Source organism: Sapajus apella, unplaced genomic scaffold (assembly GCF_009761245.1).
Source record: "Sapajus apella isolate SASKATOON/1434 unplaced genomic scaffold, GSC_monkey_1.0 scaffold6, whole genome shotgun sequence".
NCBI classification, from domain to species: domain Eukaryota; kingdom Metazoa; phylum Chordata; class Mammalia; order Primates; family Cebidae; genus Sapajus; species Sapajus apella.
In genome coordinates this window covers 39,098,819-39,115,956 of record NW_022436946.1, presented here as the reverse complement: position 1 = coordinate 39,115,956, position 17,138 = coordinate 39,098,819, and the positions used below count along the sequence as shown (strand labels likewise).

Sequence of the window (17,138 nt, the reverse complement as noted above, 5' to 3'; positions counted from 1 at the left end):
AAACTTCATATGGAACCAAAAGAGAGCCCGCATAGCCAAGTCAATTCTAAGCAAAAAGAACAAAGCGGGGGGCATCACACTACCAGACTTCAAACTATACTACAAGGCTACAATAATCAAAACAGCATGGTACTGGTACCAAAACAGAGATATAGACCAATGGAACAGAACAGAGGTCTCGGAGGCAACACAACATATCTACAACCATCTGATCTTTGACAAACCAGTCAAAAACAAGCAATGGGGAAAGGATTCCCTGTTCAATAAATGGTGTTGGGAAAGCTGGCTAGCCATGTGCAGAAAGCAGAAACTGGACCCCTTCCTGACACCTTACACTAAAATTAACTCCAGATGGATTAAAGACTTAAACATAAGACCTAACACCATAAAAACCCTAGAAGAAAATCTAGGTAAAACCATTCAGGACGTAGGTGTAGGCAAGGACTTCATGACCAAAACACCAAAAGCATTGACAACAAAAGCCAAAATAGACAAATGGGACCTAATCAAACTCCACAGCTTCTGCACAGCAAAAGAAACAATCATTAGAGTGAATCGGCAACCAACAGATTGGGAAAAAATTTTTGCAGTTTACCCATCTGACAAAGGGCTGATATCCAAAATTTACAAAGAACTAAAACAGATTTACAAGAAAAAAACTAACAAGCCCATTCAAAAGTGGGCAAAGGATATGAACAGACACTTTACAAAAGAAGACATACGTGAGGCCAACAAACATATGAAAAAATGCTCATCATCACTGGTCATCAGAGAAATGCAAATCAAAACTACATTGAGATACCATCTCACGCCAGTTAGAATGGCGATCATTAAAAAATCTGGAGACAACAGATGCTGGAGAGGATGTGGAGAAATAGGAACACTTTTACACTGTTGGTGGGAGTGTAAATTAGTTCAACCATTGTGGAAGACAGTGTGGAGATTCCTCAAGGACATAGAAATAGAAATTCCATTTGACCCAGCAATCCCATTGCTGGGTATATATCCAAAGGATTACAAATCGTTCTACTATAAGGACACGTGCACACGAATGTTCATTGCAGCACTGTTTACAATAGCAAAGACCTGGAACCAACCCAAATGCCCATCGACGATAGACTGGATAGGGAAAATGTGGCACATATACACCATGGAATATTATGCAGCCATCAAAAACGATGAGTTAGGGTCCTTTGTAGGGACATGGATGAACCTGGAAACCATCATTCTCAGCAAACTGACAGGAGAGCAGAAGATCAAACACCGCATGTTCTCACTCATAGGCGGGTGTTGAACAATGAGAACACATGGACACAGGGAGGGGAGCACTACACACTGGGGTCAGTTGGGGGGAAATAGGGGAGGGAGAGTGGGGGGTGGGAAGCTGGGGAGAGATAGCAAGGGGAGAAATGCCAGATGTAGGTGATGGGGAGGAAGGCAGCAAATCACACTGCCATGTGTGTTCCTATACAACAATTTTGCATGTTCTTCACATGTACCCCAAAACCTAAAATGCAATAAAATAAATAAATGGGGGAAAAAAAAAGAGTTTAATTAACTCCGTATGATTTCTTCCTAAAAAAAAAAAACAAAAAACAAAAGATCGGCAGACCTCTATACTGAAATTTGCAAAACATTGCTGAGAAACAATGAAGATCTAAATAAATGGAGAGATACATCATGTTTATGGACCAGAAAACTCAATATTATTAAGATACCAGTTCTCTCCAAGTCAATTTATAGATTCAAGGAAATTCCAATCAAAACACAGCAGGTTTTATCTGTAGAAACTGACAAGCTGATTTTAAAATGTTTATGGATATGTGTAGAATCTAGAGCAACCAAAATAATCCTGAAAATAAGAACAAAGTTGTAAGGCTTACCATATCTTGTTTTAAGACTTACTTTAAAATTCCAATACTTAAAATAGTGAGGCCAGACGTGGTGGCTCATGGTTGTAATCCCAACAGTTTGAGAGGCCAAGGCAGAAGGATCGCTTGAGCCCAGGAGTTTCAAATCAAGCTGAGGAACATGGCAAGACTTCATCTCTACAAAAAATAAAATAAAATTAGCTGGCTGTGGTAGCACATGACTGTAGTCCAGCTACTTGGGAGGCTGAGGTGAGAGGACCACTTGAGCCTGGGAGGTTGAGGCTGCAGTGAGCTGTGATCACGCCACTGCACTCTAGCCTGGGCAACAGAGCAATAACTTGTCTCAATAATAATAATAACAACAATAATAATAATAGTGGCTTAGGATAGACAACAGTTCAATGGAACAGAATGAGGAGTCCACAAATAGACACACACATATAGTCAATTGATTTTTCAACAAAGACACAAATACAATTCAATGAGGCAAAATGACATAGTTTGGATATTTGTCCCCTCCAAATCTCATGTTGAAATGTGATTTCCAGTGTTGGAGGTGGGACCTTGTGGAGATTGGATCATGAGGACCAATCCTTCATGAATGGTTTAGCACCATCCCCATGGTGACAAGTGAATTCATGCGAGACCTGGTTGTTTAAAAGCCTAGGATCTCCCTCCTTTCTCTTTCTTGCTCCTACTCTCACCATGTAATGTGCCTACGCCCACTTTGCTTTCTGCCATGACTGTAAGCTTCCTGAGGCCCTCACCAGAAGCCCAACAGATGTTGGTGCCATGCTTGTACGGCCTGCAGAACCATGAGCTGATTAAACCTCTTTTCTTTATAAATTACTGAGTCTTATATTCCTTTATAGTAATGCAAAAATGCAGAAAGTAATGTCTTTTTATCAAATAGTAGCTAGATGACTGCGTATTCATATGAAAAAAAATGATCCCTGACCTATACCTCACATATTACACAAAAATTATTTCAAAATGGATCTGAGACCTAACTATAAATCCTAAAACCATAAATCTAGAAGAAAGTAAAGGTATCTTCATATGATAGTCAAGGGTTCCTCAGAATACGCACACACTGGAAAAAGGGATGAACTCTACCTCATCAAAATTAAAATTTCCTAATTATTGACATTAAAACAATTAAAAAATTGTGATGTATGCATCTCACATAGGACTTATATTCAAAACATATAAAGATTGCTTACAAATCAATAATAACACTACTTAAAAGTGGAAAAAGTCTTAAAGAGACACTACAGAAAAAAAGATATTACAAATGGCCAAAAAGCACATGGAAAAGTGCTCAAACTCATTAGTTGGGAAATGCAAAATGAAGCCATAATGACATACCATTACAAACCCATTTGAATTGCTAAAATTAAAAATTGGACAATATTAAATGTTATTAAAAATGTAAAACAATTGAAATTCTTACGCATTGCTTGTAGAGTAACAAATGATACAATAATAATATTAGAAAATGCTAGAAATTTTTTAAAGATGAAATATACAGCTATCCTATAACTCGACAATTCTCAGTATACCCAAGAGAAATGGAAACATCTGTCCACAAAACTTATACAAAAATGTTCACAGCAGCTTTATTCGTAATAGCCCCAAACTGGAAACAACCCAAATGTCCAGTAACAGATAAACGATTAAACAAATTGTGGTATATTTATGTAATGGAATATTATCCAGCAACAAAAAGAAACAAATCACCAATATACTCAACATAGATAACTGTTAAAAACATTATTTTGTACAAAAGAATCTAGACAAAAAGAGTACAAACTGTGTAATTCCGTTTGTATGAAATTCTAAAAAGGCAAAATTAAAATATGATGGTAGACAACAAAACAGTGGTTGCTTCTGTGGGTGAGGAGGTATTAACTAGAAAAGAAGGAGTTTGAGGAGGTAGTAATGAAAAGGTTCTACTTCTTGATGTGGGTTTTGGTTATATAAATGTACACATGCATCAAAACTCTTTGAACTGTACACTTAAGATCTGTATATTTTACTGCTTATAAAATATGTCAATAAAGAAAAAAGAAAAAGTTAATCCTCCTTTTACAACCCAAACGTGGAATCTGCACCTGAATTCAATCAAATCTGGCACCCTCTTGTTTATAACTTAAGGCCTACAGGTTTCAACTAATTTAGGTTAATCTTGCCACCAAAGAGGAAAGCTCAGTATAGGATAGTATTTGCTTGAGGACTCAGATCTTCAATTAATTCATTTATTTATTAGAGACAGCATCTCACTCTGTTACCCAGGCTGAAGTGCAGTGGTGCAGTCATAGCTCACTGCAATCTAGAACTCTGGCCTCAAGCAATCCTCCCGCCTTGGCCCCGCAAAGCACTGAGATTGCAGGTGTGAGCCACTGTACCCAGCCTATGCGCCCAGATCTTTGAAAAGAGGATTTTCCCAGGACAAGCGAATTCATGTAAGAGAATAAATATGAAGGACAAGGCTGGAGGAAGGTACAAGTCTGAAATGTTTGAAGCTTGTCTGCCTAGTCTCCAGTCTGCCTTCTGATAGGCTGTGAGTTGGACCTATTCAGCCCATCCTCCTCACCACCATGAAAGAGATCTTCCTAAGATGCAAATTTGAAATTCATGTGGTCTCTCCAGATTCATCTCCAGCTTTTCTTCTCTCCCCCATCCAGACACACACACACACACCCCATTCTCAAGTTCTTGCTGTTTTCACATACACCTCACTCATTCATGCTTCTTTGCCTGGAGTCCTTTCTCTCCAGTTCATTCTGTCAAACATCTGTCTTTGACACAAGCTGTGACCCCTAGGCAGCTGTCCTACTCCTCCATGCCCTCTTGTTTAGTCCTTATCACACTGTCTTGTCTGTGACCTGCCTTAGGTTTTTGCCCGTCCTCATCTCTAATTACAGGGCTGGGAACATCTTACACACACTGGCTATGTTGACATCTCCACTTATTCAGCATAGAGCCTGGTTCACAGTAGGTATTTATGGAATGACAATCTGTACAGGGAGCGATGGGGACACATTTACAGTTGTTCTTCCCAAAAGCATTAATAATTTTTAGGAAGACAGAATAATAGTCTCTAGGTGTGTGTGTAGGTGCATGCATGTGTTCAAATGTGAAGATAATCTTTGGGCAGGAGACTCTTGGAGGCCCTTTGAATTCATGCCAGATTGGTAGGAAAGAAGAGTTTAGAATTCAGTTAAAACTAACTCAGCAAAAAAGGTGCTGGAAAAGACAGGAAACAGAAGGTAAGGGCTGTCTTACCAGTTCAGGGACAACTGGTCTCTATAGAGGAGGGAGAGAAGTCAGAGACCGAGCAAGGTGTATTACTCCATTCTCACACTGCTATAAAGACATACCTGAGACTCAGTAATTTACAAAGAAAAGTGGTTTAATTGGCTAATGGTTTTGCGGGCTGTACAGCTTCTGTTTCTGAAGAAGCCTTATGAAACAGTAATAGCAGAAAGGGGAGGGGAAGGAAGCTTGCCCTACATGGCTGGAGCAGGAGGAAGAGAGGGAAGGCGGAAGTGCTACACACTTTTCAACAACCAGATCTCGCGAGAACTCACTATCCAAGAACAGCAAGGGGGAAATCTGTCCCCATGATCTAATCACCTCCCACCAGGTCCCTCCCTTAACACTAGGGATTACAATTCAACATGAGATTTGGGTGGGGACACAGAGCTAAACCATATCACAAGGATAACTGGTTTTGCTGGCTAAAAGGTAAGACGGCCGGACGTGGTGGCTCATGCCTGTAATCCCAGCACTTTGGGAGGCCAAGGCGGGTGGATCACCTGAGGTTGGTAGTTCAAGACCAGCCTCATCAACATGGAGAAACTCCATCTCTACTAAAAATACAAAATTAGCCGGGTGTGGTGGCACATGCCTGTAATCCGAGCTGAGGGAGGAGAACTGCTTGAACCTGGGAGGTGAAGGTTGTCATGAGCCAAGATTGCACCATTGCATTCCAGCCTGGGCAACAAGAATGAAACTCTGTCTCAAAAAAAAAAAAAAAAAGGTAAGATGAGTATCCACATCAGCTTGGGCTGCCATGACAGAATACTATAGACTGGGTGGCTTAAACAACAGAAACTTATTTTCTCACAGTTCTGGAGGCTGGACACTTCCAATATTTGGTCTGGCAGAATCTGCTTCTGGTGAGGGCTCTTCCTGGCTTGAAGATGCTTGCCTTTTTGTTGTATCCCCGAGGGAAAGGGGGAGAGGGAACAAGCTCCCTGGAGTCTCTTCTTATAAGGGCACCAATCCTACCTGTTCAGGGCTGTGTGAATTTGGAGAAAACGCAAATGTTCAGTCCATTGCAGCATCGTTGTGAGAACTCAACAGAAGCTTGTGCAGCAAAGAATGTATTGAAGAGATACATTTTGATGTTTTAAGTCAATGTTTTCATTTCTTTCCCCAATACTATATTCTGTCATTTAGATAAACAAAATCGTTTTAGGTTTTTATGTTGCTTGCCTATGCTGGTTTCCTGAAGCCTACTAGATAAAATGATGCTATGCAAGGCTTTAAAATGCCTACCTCTCAGCAGCCAAAAGAAAGATGACTTCTGGCCAGGTGCGGTGGCTCACACCTGTAATTCTAGCATTTTGGGAGGCTGGGGTGGGCGGACTGCCTGAGGTCAGGAGTTGCAGACCACCCTGGGGACAACATGGTGACACCCCGTCTCTACTAAAATACAGAAAATTACCTGGGCATGGTGGTGCATGCCTGTAGTCCCAGCTACTCAGGAGGCCGAGGCATGAGAATTGCTTGAATCCAGGAGGCAGAGCTTGCAGTGAGCCGAGATTGTGCCACTGCACTCCAGCCTAGGCCACAGAGTGAGACTCTGTTTAAAAAAACAACAACAAAAAGAAGATGGCTTCTAAAGAAGATTGACAAGTATGGCTTTTTTTTTTTTTTTTTTTTTTTGAGACAGGGTCTCATTTTGTCACCCAGGCTGGAGTACAGTAGTGCAATTACAGCTTACTGTGGCCTCAACCTCCCAGGCTCAAATGACTTTCTCACCTTAGCCTCCCAAGCAGCTGGGACTATAGGTATATGCCACCATGCCTGGCTAATTTTTTAAAATTTTTTGTAGAGATAGGATCTCACAATGTTGCCCAGGCTGAGCTCAAACTCCTGGGCTCAAGTGATCCTCCCACCTTGGCTTTCCAGCGTGTTGGGATTACAAATGGCATGCATCACCACACCTGGCCTTCTTTTATTCAAATGGAATTTGAATAGTTTGTCCCTTTAGGGTGATTTTTATTATGACTCTGCAGCCAAACACAGAAATAAACCTATTTTAAGAAAGTGAACCAGGCCAGGTGCAGTGGTTCACACCTGCATCCCAGTAGTTTGGGAGGCTGAAGTGGGAGGACTGCTTGAGCCCTAGAGTTTGAGACCAGCCTAGGCAGCATAGGAAGACCCCATCTCTATAAAAAAATTTTTTTAAATAAATTAACCAGGTGTGGTGGCATGTGCCTGGGTCCCAGCTACTAGGGAGGCTAAGGTGAGAGGATCACTTGAGCCTGGAAGGTGGAAGCTGCCGTGACCTATGATCAGGCCACTGCACTCCATCCTGGGTGACAGAGGAAAAGACCGTGTCTAAAAAAAAGAAAAAAATTAAGCCAGGCATAGTGGCCTGTGCCTAGGATTATAAGGCAGGAGGATCCAGTGAGGCCAGGAGTTTGAGGCAACAGAGTGTTATGATCACACCTGTGAATAGCCACTGCACTCTAGCTGGACAACACAGACCCTGTCTGTTCACCAAAAAAAAAAAAAAAAAGGAAGAAAGAAAGTAGTGATGCCTGTTTCCAGTATTTTTATTATTCACAGAACAAAATGATATTCATTCTTATCCATATACAAACATTATATGATCCAGGAATTCTGTGCAAGTGTACAAGTGATGCTATGACTTACCATATTAAGCATCTTATTAGCACCTGCTCTGTGTTGAGCATCATGACAGCTGCCGGGTAAAAGGGTAATAAAACCCAGGCCCTGTCCACAAGAATTTACAGTCTGCTAAAGTGATGGACATGACCTTTCCAGGCGTGGTAAGTTCTCCCAGGAGTGGTAAAGGGTTTGTCCAGTCATCTGCTTTCTCTTACCCAGATGGCGGGTAAGAAAGGCAGCTGAGGCCAAAGAACACTTTTCCAGGAGAAGATCTGTCCTACAAATAGCACAGCACCGAGCATAAAATCAGTGTCAAAAAGAGAAGCAGCCAAGTGGGATGTCTGCATTGATTATTTTAAATAGAAATGAAAGCTCTTGTATTCATGCCACTTAAACATTGTTCAATTCATTCTGTGATGCCTTTGAATATTGCAGTAACAACCACAGAAGATTAATCAAACAAATTACAGAAGGAGCAGCCAGGTACCAGAGTGCTCTTATAAAACAAGAAACTCCCAATCTAACCCATCCACAAAATGCTTATTAGTCTTTTTCTAAAAATAATTTGAATTTACATTTTTTTAAAAAGATGTTTCTTCTAAAGATGTATAAAAACCTGCAATTTTACTTATGAGGTATTTGTAAGCCTTGCTTGCTTTGCAGTATTATGACATCATAATATAACAAAATAACCTATACAAAATAACCTATTGGAGCTCACAGAAAAAGACTTCATATCTCTGCAAGACAAGTATAATTATAAAAGCTTCTAGGCACACAGATAAAATTTTAACACTAGATGGGGTCTCACTATGTTGCCCAGTCAGGTCTCAAACTCCTGGCCTCAAGTAATCCTCCCACCTCAGCCTCCCAAAGTGCTGGAATTACAGGCATGAACCACTAAACCTTATTATAAGAGTTTTTTACACTTAAAAAATCCATACAGACGCAAAGTCAATTAAATTTTATTTCAACCAAGAATATAAAATAAATGCAATGTAATTTATTTTAGTTTTAACAGTCATTTCAAGAAAGAAGTCAGGACAACTCAAAAGCAGGAAACCCTCGCTCCAAAGCAGCAGCTCCTCCTGCACCCCACGGAGCAGGCCTTGCTGGGGACGCAGCAGCTCTGAGCACAAACCTCGCAGTGGAGCACGAAAAGCTACAGTCATCTCTATAATCATACAAAGGGGGATGCGTGCAGAAAATGACTGAAAAAAGAGACAAGAACAGGTACACTTCACAAATAGGAATTATAGGAATATACAAACTAGGCAGTTTAGAAAGGATATACTACATGACATATATAAAAAGTACTTTAAATTGTTGTTAAAAAGGACACCTTCAGTCCAGATTTTGTGTAATACTTTTAGTGTCTACACAGACAAATCTTTAAAAAAATTAAATAGTATTAATTTACTAAATATTTAGGAGATAACAGTGCATTAAGGGTTTTTTTCATATAATACATACATATCACCCCTTTGCAGTGATAGCATAGAAGAGTAAGTATGGCCTTAGGTACAACACATTTTTTAAAAATCCTAAAACAATGAACTTTCTTATATTTGTGACTATTCTTAAGGATTATGGGGACCTAAACTGCTAGGTTTTATATAAAATATTACTTGTACTTGAATCCGTCAAGCCTCTGTTAGTCTAACTGCCATTTCACTGCCTTCCTCTACTCCCTAGGAAGACATCACCATAGTGTTTTGGATTTGTAATTTCCACAGAATTCCTCCTTCATTGTATAGTTTCTGCTGCATAAATTTACTCAAAAGCAGATCAAGCTGCATGTCTTATTCAACAACTATTTTTTTTCTTTTACCTTTAGCAGAGAAAACAGCATCATTTCAGAGGTATAGAAAACAAGTAGCAGCTGCTTCACCAGGAATGAGGCAGCACACATAGGTAAATGTCATCCCTTTCCATTCTTAAGAGTACATTATGTTTGTAAGAGCAAAAGAGTAGTGCAGAAGGCTAAAAATTCTAAGTACTAAAGTTTCAAAACCACACAGATATAAAAATATACATAATCCTTGGTCTTTGTATGTCACTGCATGATCTACTTCATCACAAGGATTGTTTCAGCCTCACTGTATCAGCCCGGCTGCCAAAGCTACCTTATCTTGAGCTCATCTGTCCTGGAACACTTGAATTCCTTTTCACAAACACACACCTCACCAGAAAGCGAACTCTGAAACTGGTTTGTAATAATATGGAGAGCAGAAAGCCTTCACTTGGATTCATTCCTTCCTGTCAATAACCCTTCCTGTTTTGGGTGTTCCCATAGGCTGAGGGATGCCCCTCCTGTACCCTTGGGGGACATAATAGTATCTAATAAATTTCAAAGAGAAATGCAGTCATTTGGGACCACAATGGTAAACTTTGCCCTCAAAAAGCTTCACAGGTCTCCTTAGAGGTCTGGCTGGAGGGCTCTTACATGTGTTAAAAAGGCTTTGTTCCTGGCTGGGCACAATGGCCTGTAATCCCAGCACCTTAGGAGGCTGGGGGTGTTGGGGGAGGATCATGAGGTCAGGAGTTCAAGACCAGCCTGACCAGTATGGTAAAACCTCAGCCTCCACTAAAAATAGAAAAGTTGGCTGGGCATGGTGGCGCACGCCAGCAGTCCCAGCTACTCAGGAGGCTGAGGCAGGAGAATCGCTTGAACCCAGAAGGCAGAGGTTGCAGTAAGCTGAGATCACACCACTGTACTCCAGCCTGGGCAACAGAATGAGACTCCATCTCAAAAAAAAAAAAAAAAAAAAGGCTTTGTTTCCCTTTAAAGAGAAAGAAAATGATCTACAATTATTTCTAAGGAAAAAGGGAATCAGTGGGTAGCACTAACCCTGAGGCAAGGAAAGAGGAAAAGAGCCAGCGCCAGTGCAGGGACAGGAACCCAGGCAGGTGTGGAACGGAGAGTTCTGCTATGTCCTGCAGGGTATCGTATACTGGGAGCAAATGACGAAATCCCCGTACGGTTTCTATTTCCGTTCTGCCAGTAAAAGTAATTATATACAAGGAAAGCAGGGTAGTCCTGTGAATGTATAAACATAAGAACTATTTAACAAAGCTGCTTATAAAGTATTCAGGGGCACAGTATTTTGGCTTATGTGTCTATCTGGGTTTGTCTTCTCTTATTAAAGGTAATCTCCCTTGAGAGCAGAAACAGAGCTGCTATTTTCCTTGCAATTTCCTACAACCACTTAGTAGAGTATGTTCTGCCTGCAAGGAGCACCCAATTGCTGTTAAAATTCTGCTGTGAACATTTCAAAGATGCATGGATGCCTTTTGTGATATTTAATCACTGGCTTTTTCTAAGGTAGACTGACATAGAAACCCTTCCATAATATTATTTACAGAACAGATCTGGGGATAGTAACTACCCAAGTGGGTTTAGAAGTAAACAAAAAGACCTTCATATTATAAGACGGTTTCACTTATAAGTCAGTCACATGGCACAGACATCCAGGAGGGCTTACTGTCACAGAACAAATCACAAGCTCCTTAAGGACAAGAAGTATGCCCTGTCCTCTGTGTTCTCTACCCCACAGGGCACTGGGCACACGGTGAGGGTGCAGTGAGCATCTGATGACCAACAGCACTGGACAGTGAGGCTGTAGGGCACAAGATAAAACTGCATATAGGCAGCTACATTATGCAGAGGGCTGCTAATTTCTTATTTAAAAAAATGGAAGGGGTAAAACAGCAGGAGACTGTCAGAAACTCCTTCCAATGGAGCATGTAACCTGCTTCATCTTCAGTCTTGATGAGTGTCACTATGCAGATTTTATTATTATTAGTGAGCATTATTATGCTGAGATCAGTAAGGTCCTGACTGGCTACAGTATCACATCAATAGTGCAAAATGTATACTGGCTTCTGTTTAATCTTATTTTACTTGTGTATGGACCCAGAGTATCATAACCAGGTAGATAAGTTCACAAAGAATAGTTTTAAAAAATGCATGTAATTTGCATATACAACAATCAGGTATTTCTTCTAGCTCAAGAAAACACTTAAAACAAGGCTGGTGCTGCTAGTAGCATTCAGAAGAACACAATTTTTTTGCCCCTTACATTACAATGGGAGCTCTAAGTCTTTACATTTCCTTTCGACTCTGGGGAGTGAGGGGCTCCTTAAAGCAGCTAAGAAAGAACTCCGCCACTAATTCATAGATAATGGAAATGCAAATATTCACTTTGTCTAGTATAGTCTTATACTATCTGCCCATAGTTTTTAGGCACAATTATTAAGTTTCCTCCTAGGGGCAAAAGAAATCATTCAGTGCAATGAAAAGATTCTTGATAGAATTAAGTTTCACTAACAACAGCAAAATTATGCATACATAATACATACTTTAACATGAATAAAACCTAAACTTTTAACATGCTTTAAAAATAGTCACTCTATGTCTAATGCAAATATGAATGGAGAATACTGCTCTTTATTTTAAAAGCAGATTAATTTGCAGGCTTCTACTTGAGTACCCTTGATTATGTAAAAAAGTTACTCATGCAGACCCAGATGTGAAGAAACCAGCAGTTCTTTAGAGAAGCCAACTTTATGTACAATACACACTAAAAGCTTTTCCTTCAAAGGGAAGTAACACATCTTTTGATCAAAATTACTCCTTAAAGAAATCCTAGTGCAGTTGATTTGGTGTGGGCCATCAGAGACTATATTTCATCAAAGCTCTTGAAACCCTTTTTAAGGTAGACTTAGCTACTTGAAGGTTAAAATTATAATTCATAATTACTGAATGCTATTCAGAATAAGATGATGCTGGGAACTCAGTTCCATATGAATGATTATATAAAAATTACCGCAAACTTCAGTTCTTCATAGCATAAAGCATAGTAACTGCAAAGATCTAGGCAGTTTTTGGTTGTAGGTTCCCTCTGTCCCACCACTTGTCTTTTTATTAGACCTTCCCTGAAACTAGATAAATAAAAACCTAATAGTAAAGTACTTTGGGACAGTAACAGTTTCTGTTTAAGACTTCCATGAGCAAAACAGTTATTGTCTGTGAAAACGTAGTGCTTGAAAAGGTGCATTTTTACCTGTGTTGCTAAATCAGTTCATGAAGTATAAAACTATACACCACTGGAATCCTGTTTCTAAAACATTAAAATCCTATTAAAAGAGCTTTGAAAAGATAAACCATAGTGATTGCTACAGCATGAGAAAGGTGCACCAGGAAATCCTTCAAAAAAAATGCTGAAGGTAAGTTACAGAAGTGCTGGGATTAGATCAGACGCTTTATCAGAGAAGTCACAATGAAATACATGCAGGGAAGGGGTGCTGGGAAACTTCACAAGAATCTTCTTGAAGTCAATAAAGAAGAGATATCTGTCCTGCAAAATGCTCAGTATATAAGGTTTTCCTCCCGAGTGTGTGAGTTTTAAATGGCATCATAGTTTGCATTTTTTTGGTTCTTTTCAATGCAGACATATTGCTGGAGTCTGTGCTCTGGGCTGGGCTGGCCTGGCCCAAGGAGAGCTGGTCAGTACCGGTGGGCCTGGTGAGATGGGTGGTACTGTGAGCTCTGCTGAGACGAGGAAGAGTAGCCAAGTGTGCTCTGGGACTGAGAGGATCCCTGAACGCTGCTTTGGTAATTCAGGCGAGAACTGGAGTGCTAGGAGAAGGAAATAGGAAAAGGGAATTACTGATGGAGGAAGAGGATGACTCAAGATGCTAATCACAGTAGGATAGAGATATAAGCCATTTTCATCATTAGGTTCCTGGTTCAGACCCACGTAGCTGACAGCTAACTTAATTTGTTAACACATTTTGCTTATTTGAAATCACAGTCTGCCACCACTGTAACCACACATTCTGGCAGGCACGAAGTCTGGCTGGATTTCTGTGGGAGATAAGCTACTCTGGAAAGAAAGCAAGAGGGGAGATTTCAGGGGCCCATTTCTCTTTATTCCAATTCTGGGGTGTAACTTAATCCTTTGCATAACTGCGATGTGCAAACAAGAATAATCAATTTGGCATACTGAAATCAGTAGTATTCTTAATGTACATTGACAGGCTATTATTTTTCTCATTATAAATAACAAAACTGTGATTAAGAAATCACTATTTTAGAGCAACAGGTTTCCAGAGGTAAAAGCTAGGGGCATCAGGAATTCTACGTACAAGACAAAGTAAGGCAACGTCAGGTGGGGCGTGGCAGCAACATGTTGGTTTTATAAACTTCAGGTAACATTTAGAATAAAGCAATTTTCACATATGATTGTCCTCAAGAGAAGACAAAAAATACATTTCAATTCATTTTTACTACACTAAATGAAACCTTCATTTTCATAGTATCTAAGGAAAAACTTTTGAAACTTCCTTAGCAAAAATTATAACAGCGAGAAAATGATGACAGTGAAAGAGATCTGATCTAACCAACCAATTCTATCTTGCCTTTAACCTCCAAACTGTTCTTGGTCATTGCTGGGCATGGGCTAAGCTAACTTTGGGAGAAATTTAGGCACTCCAGCCTGGGTAACAGAGTGAGACTTTGTTTTAAAAAAAACAACTCAGTTTTGCTCCTTCCTAAGTTACACAACTGACTAGATATGTTAGTTACAGAAGATCAGCCTGGGTAACAAAGTGAGACTTTGTTTCAAAAAAAAACAACACTCAGTTTTGCTCCTTCCTAAGTTATACAACTGACTAGATATGTTGGTTACAGAAGCCTTTAAAAATTCCATATTTTAATTACATGTTTTGTTTTGAAGTTTCTTATGAAAAACATTCTTTAAACTTATAAGTTATTTGTGGCAATTTTGCCATAAAATATAATGCAAACATGTAAGAATCTAATGTGCTGTGACATAGATTTTTTAATGACAAGGGGTTTGTTTTGACAGGAAATAAGCCAATGTCATGCTTTTCAAAGTGCTAACTGTATTTGCTTACAATACATGGATGAAGCAGCTCAAAAGTCTTGAAGCTCTACTGATGGAACCAACACCCCAAAATGTTTCTCTGAGCTTTTCGTGCCCTCTTGTCTCACAGTCCCGTTCTCCCCCAGGGCAGCCACAGAATTCTCTTTCCCTAAGGCAGGTCATAGAAACCAGAACCCCTCATCCCTAACGCCAGCTGTGAAACCTAAAAATATTACTCTAACTTTTCCCCGACCTTTCCGTGTAAAAACGGGCCATAAGGAAATGATCTGGCATGCTTTGTCAGACTATAGGTCATGAGACTCCTGTTCCAGAGAGGGTCCTGCCCCACACCCAGAGGCAGGAATGTGTGCTCATTGAGGCCAACAGGAATCTAGACAGGCCGTACTGGGTTTCCCAGTCAGTCTATTAGCATCAGATCATACCCTTTTTGTCCAATCATATTTCTATATGGCTGTCCACACTTTGTTGAACTTAAGCATAAAAATGGACAATTTCTAGCTGGTGCAGTGGCTCATGCCTGTAATCCCAACACTTTAGGAGACCGAAACAGGTGGATCACTTGAGATCAGGAATTTGAGACCGGCCTGACCAACATGGCAAAACCCCTTCTTTGCTAATACACACACACACACACACACACACACACACACACACACACACACACACACTTTAGCCATGAATGGTGTTACATGCCTGTAATCCCAGCTACTTGGGAGGCTGAGACATGAGAATCACTTGAACCCAGGAGGTGGAGGTTGTAGTGAGCCAAGATTGTGTCACTGCATTCCAGCCTTGGTGAGGACGGAGTGAGACTCTTGTCTCAAAAAAAAAAACAAACCTACAGGAAACACACTTTGAATTTCTGCTTAAAAACCTAGGACATCATTATATGCTCATTAACTTACTAAATCACACACTCACCAGCACCATGACAGTTCCAAGAACACCCATATTTGGCATAAAAATGAGGAGCACCACAGTTCCAAGAAATCGCCACCTTTTTCCAGGAATTTTCAAGAATATTCCACCCTTTGGTTAAAGAAACCCATAAAGATAGAAACCTACACCAGGCTGCATGACTGTTTTTTGTTTTTTGTTTTTTTGAGATGGAGTCTCACTCTGTCACTCAGGCTGGAGTGCAGTGGCGCAATCTCAATTCATTGCAACCTCTGCCTCCTGGGTTCAAACGATTCTCCTACCTCAGCCTCCCAAGTAGCTGGGATTACAGGCATGTACAACCATGCCTGATAATTTTTATATTTTTAGTAGAGATGAGGTTTCGCCGTGTTAGCCAGGCTGGTCTCAAACTCCTGACCTCCGGTGATCTGCCCATCTTGGCCTCCCAAAGTGTTGGGATTACAAGCGTGAGCCTGGCCAGACTCTCTCTTGAGTATGCCTGCACTCTCCTTTCTTGTGTACTTTTCCCTTTGCAATAAATCTCTTTACTTTTGCTATTTTCTGCCTCATCCTTTAATTCCTTCTCCTGATGGTGTTAAGAGCCCGGACACAGGGTGGGGTCGAGGTCCCACCAGAATTTGGCGACCTCCCTCAGCCCACTGGTATCAAACCTGTATGCCTTTCTGTCCTGATAAGTAAGCAACAAGGAGGAAGGGGCTCCAGGTGGGGAAAAACAATGAACAATTGTTCTGAGACACTGTAAGTCACAAACAACTGGTGGGCACAATGACCTCATTTGGCAGGGAGCTCCCTCCCGCAGGACCCTGTAAAACTTCCTTCCAGCCCCTGCTCCTTGCAGACAGCCCCTTTGCTGCTGTGCTGCCTGTTGCAACAACGTGTTTTCATATCTTCTGTAACAAATCTGCCTTTCTTTACCCATAACTGTGCTGGTAAAAGCCTTGACTGCCTGAGACACTGGCCCTAGCTAGTCACACCCATGACATTTTCTCCAATTAACCTGCCTTTTGTGAGTTGATTTTTCAGCAAATCTTCAGAGGGCGAAGAGGAAGTTTTTCCCTTGGCCCCTAGATGGTGTATGAGTTGCAAGTTCTGTGTAATGGGACACCCGACTGCCCCTCCTGCCAGTCTCTTCAATTAAATAGCTGAGATATCTATTCATTTAATAGATATGTTGGAAGGTTTATTATTCTTTTCCACAGACATCAGGACTCAGCTACGAAAGGTTTATTTTCAAGTAAACAGAACAATATGGACATAGAAAAGCATTTCAAAGAATTTTTTAATTTGGAGAAAAGAGAAAAACAGTAATCTGTCTATAATTGACTTAATTGGGTGACAGAGACTCTTTGACAAAAACTGCAGTCTGGCTCCTCTCGGATGGGGGATGGTCAAGGTTTTTACCAAGACAGTTACGGGTAAAGAAAGGCAGGTTTGTCACAGAAGGCGTGGAAACGTTGCACCCAGCAGCACAGCAGAGAAGGGGCTGTCTGCAAAGAGGGAAGGGCTGGAG

The 17,138-nt window shown here is 40.6% G+C and overlaps 1 protein-coding gene across 8 annotated transcripts in view; it reads right to left on the bottom strand.

The window, feature by feature from the left end:
• Positions 1 to 8,748: 8,748 nt before the first annotated feature.
• The window catches only part of CDK19 (cyclin dependent kinase 19), a 202,288-nt gene continuing 193,898 nt past the window's right edge, over positions 8,749 to 17,138 (bottom strand). For 5 of the 8 annotated variants that reach the window (XM_032275031.1, XM_032275033.1, XM_032275035.1 and 2 more), the window contains one exon: positions 8,749 to 13,440. In XM_032275031.1, coding sequence (XP_032130922.1) covers positions 13,309 to 13,440 — 132 coding nt within the window. In that variant the 3' untranslated portion in view covers positions 8,749 to 13,308. The remainder of the gene's footprint in view (positions 13,441 to 17,138) is intronic. The other 3 variants (XM_032275038.1, XM_032275032.1, XM_032275037.1) reach the window with 1 other exon arrangement.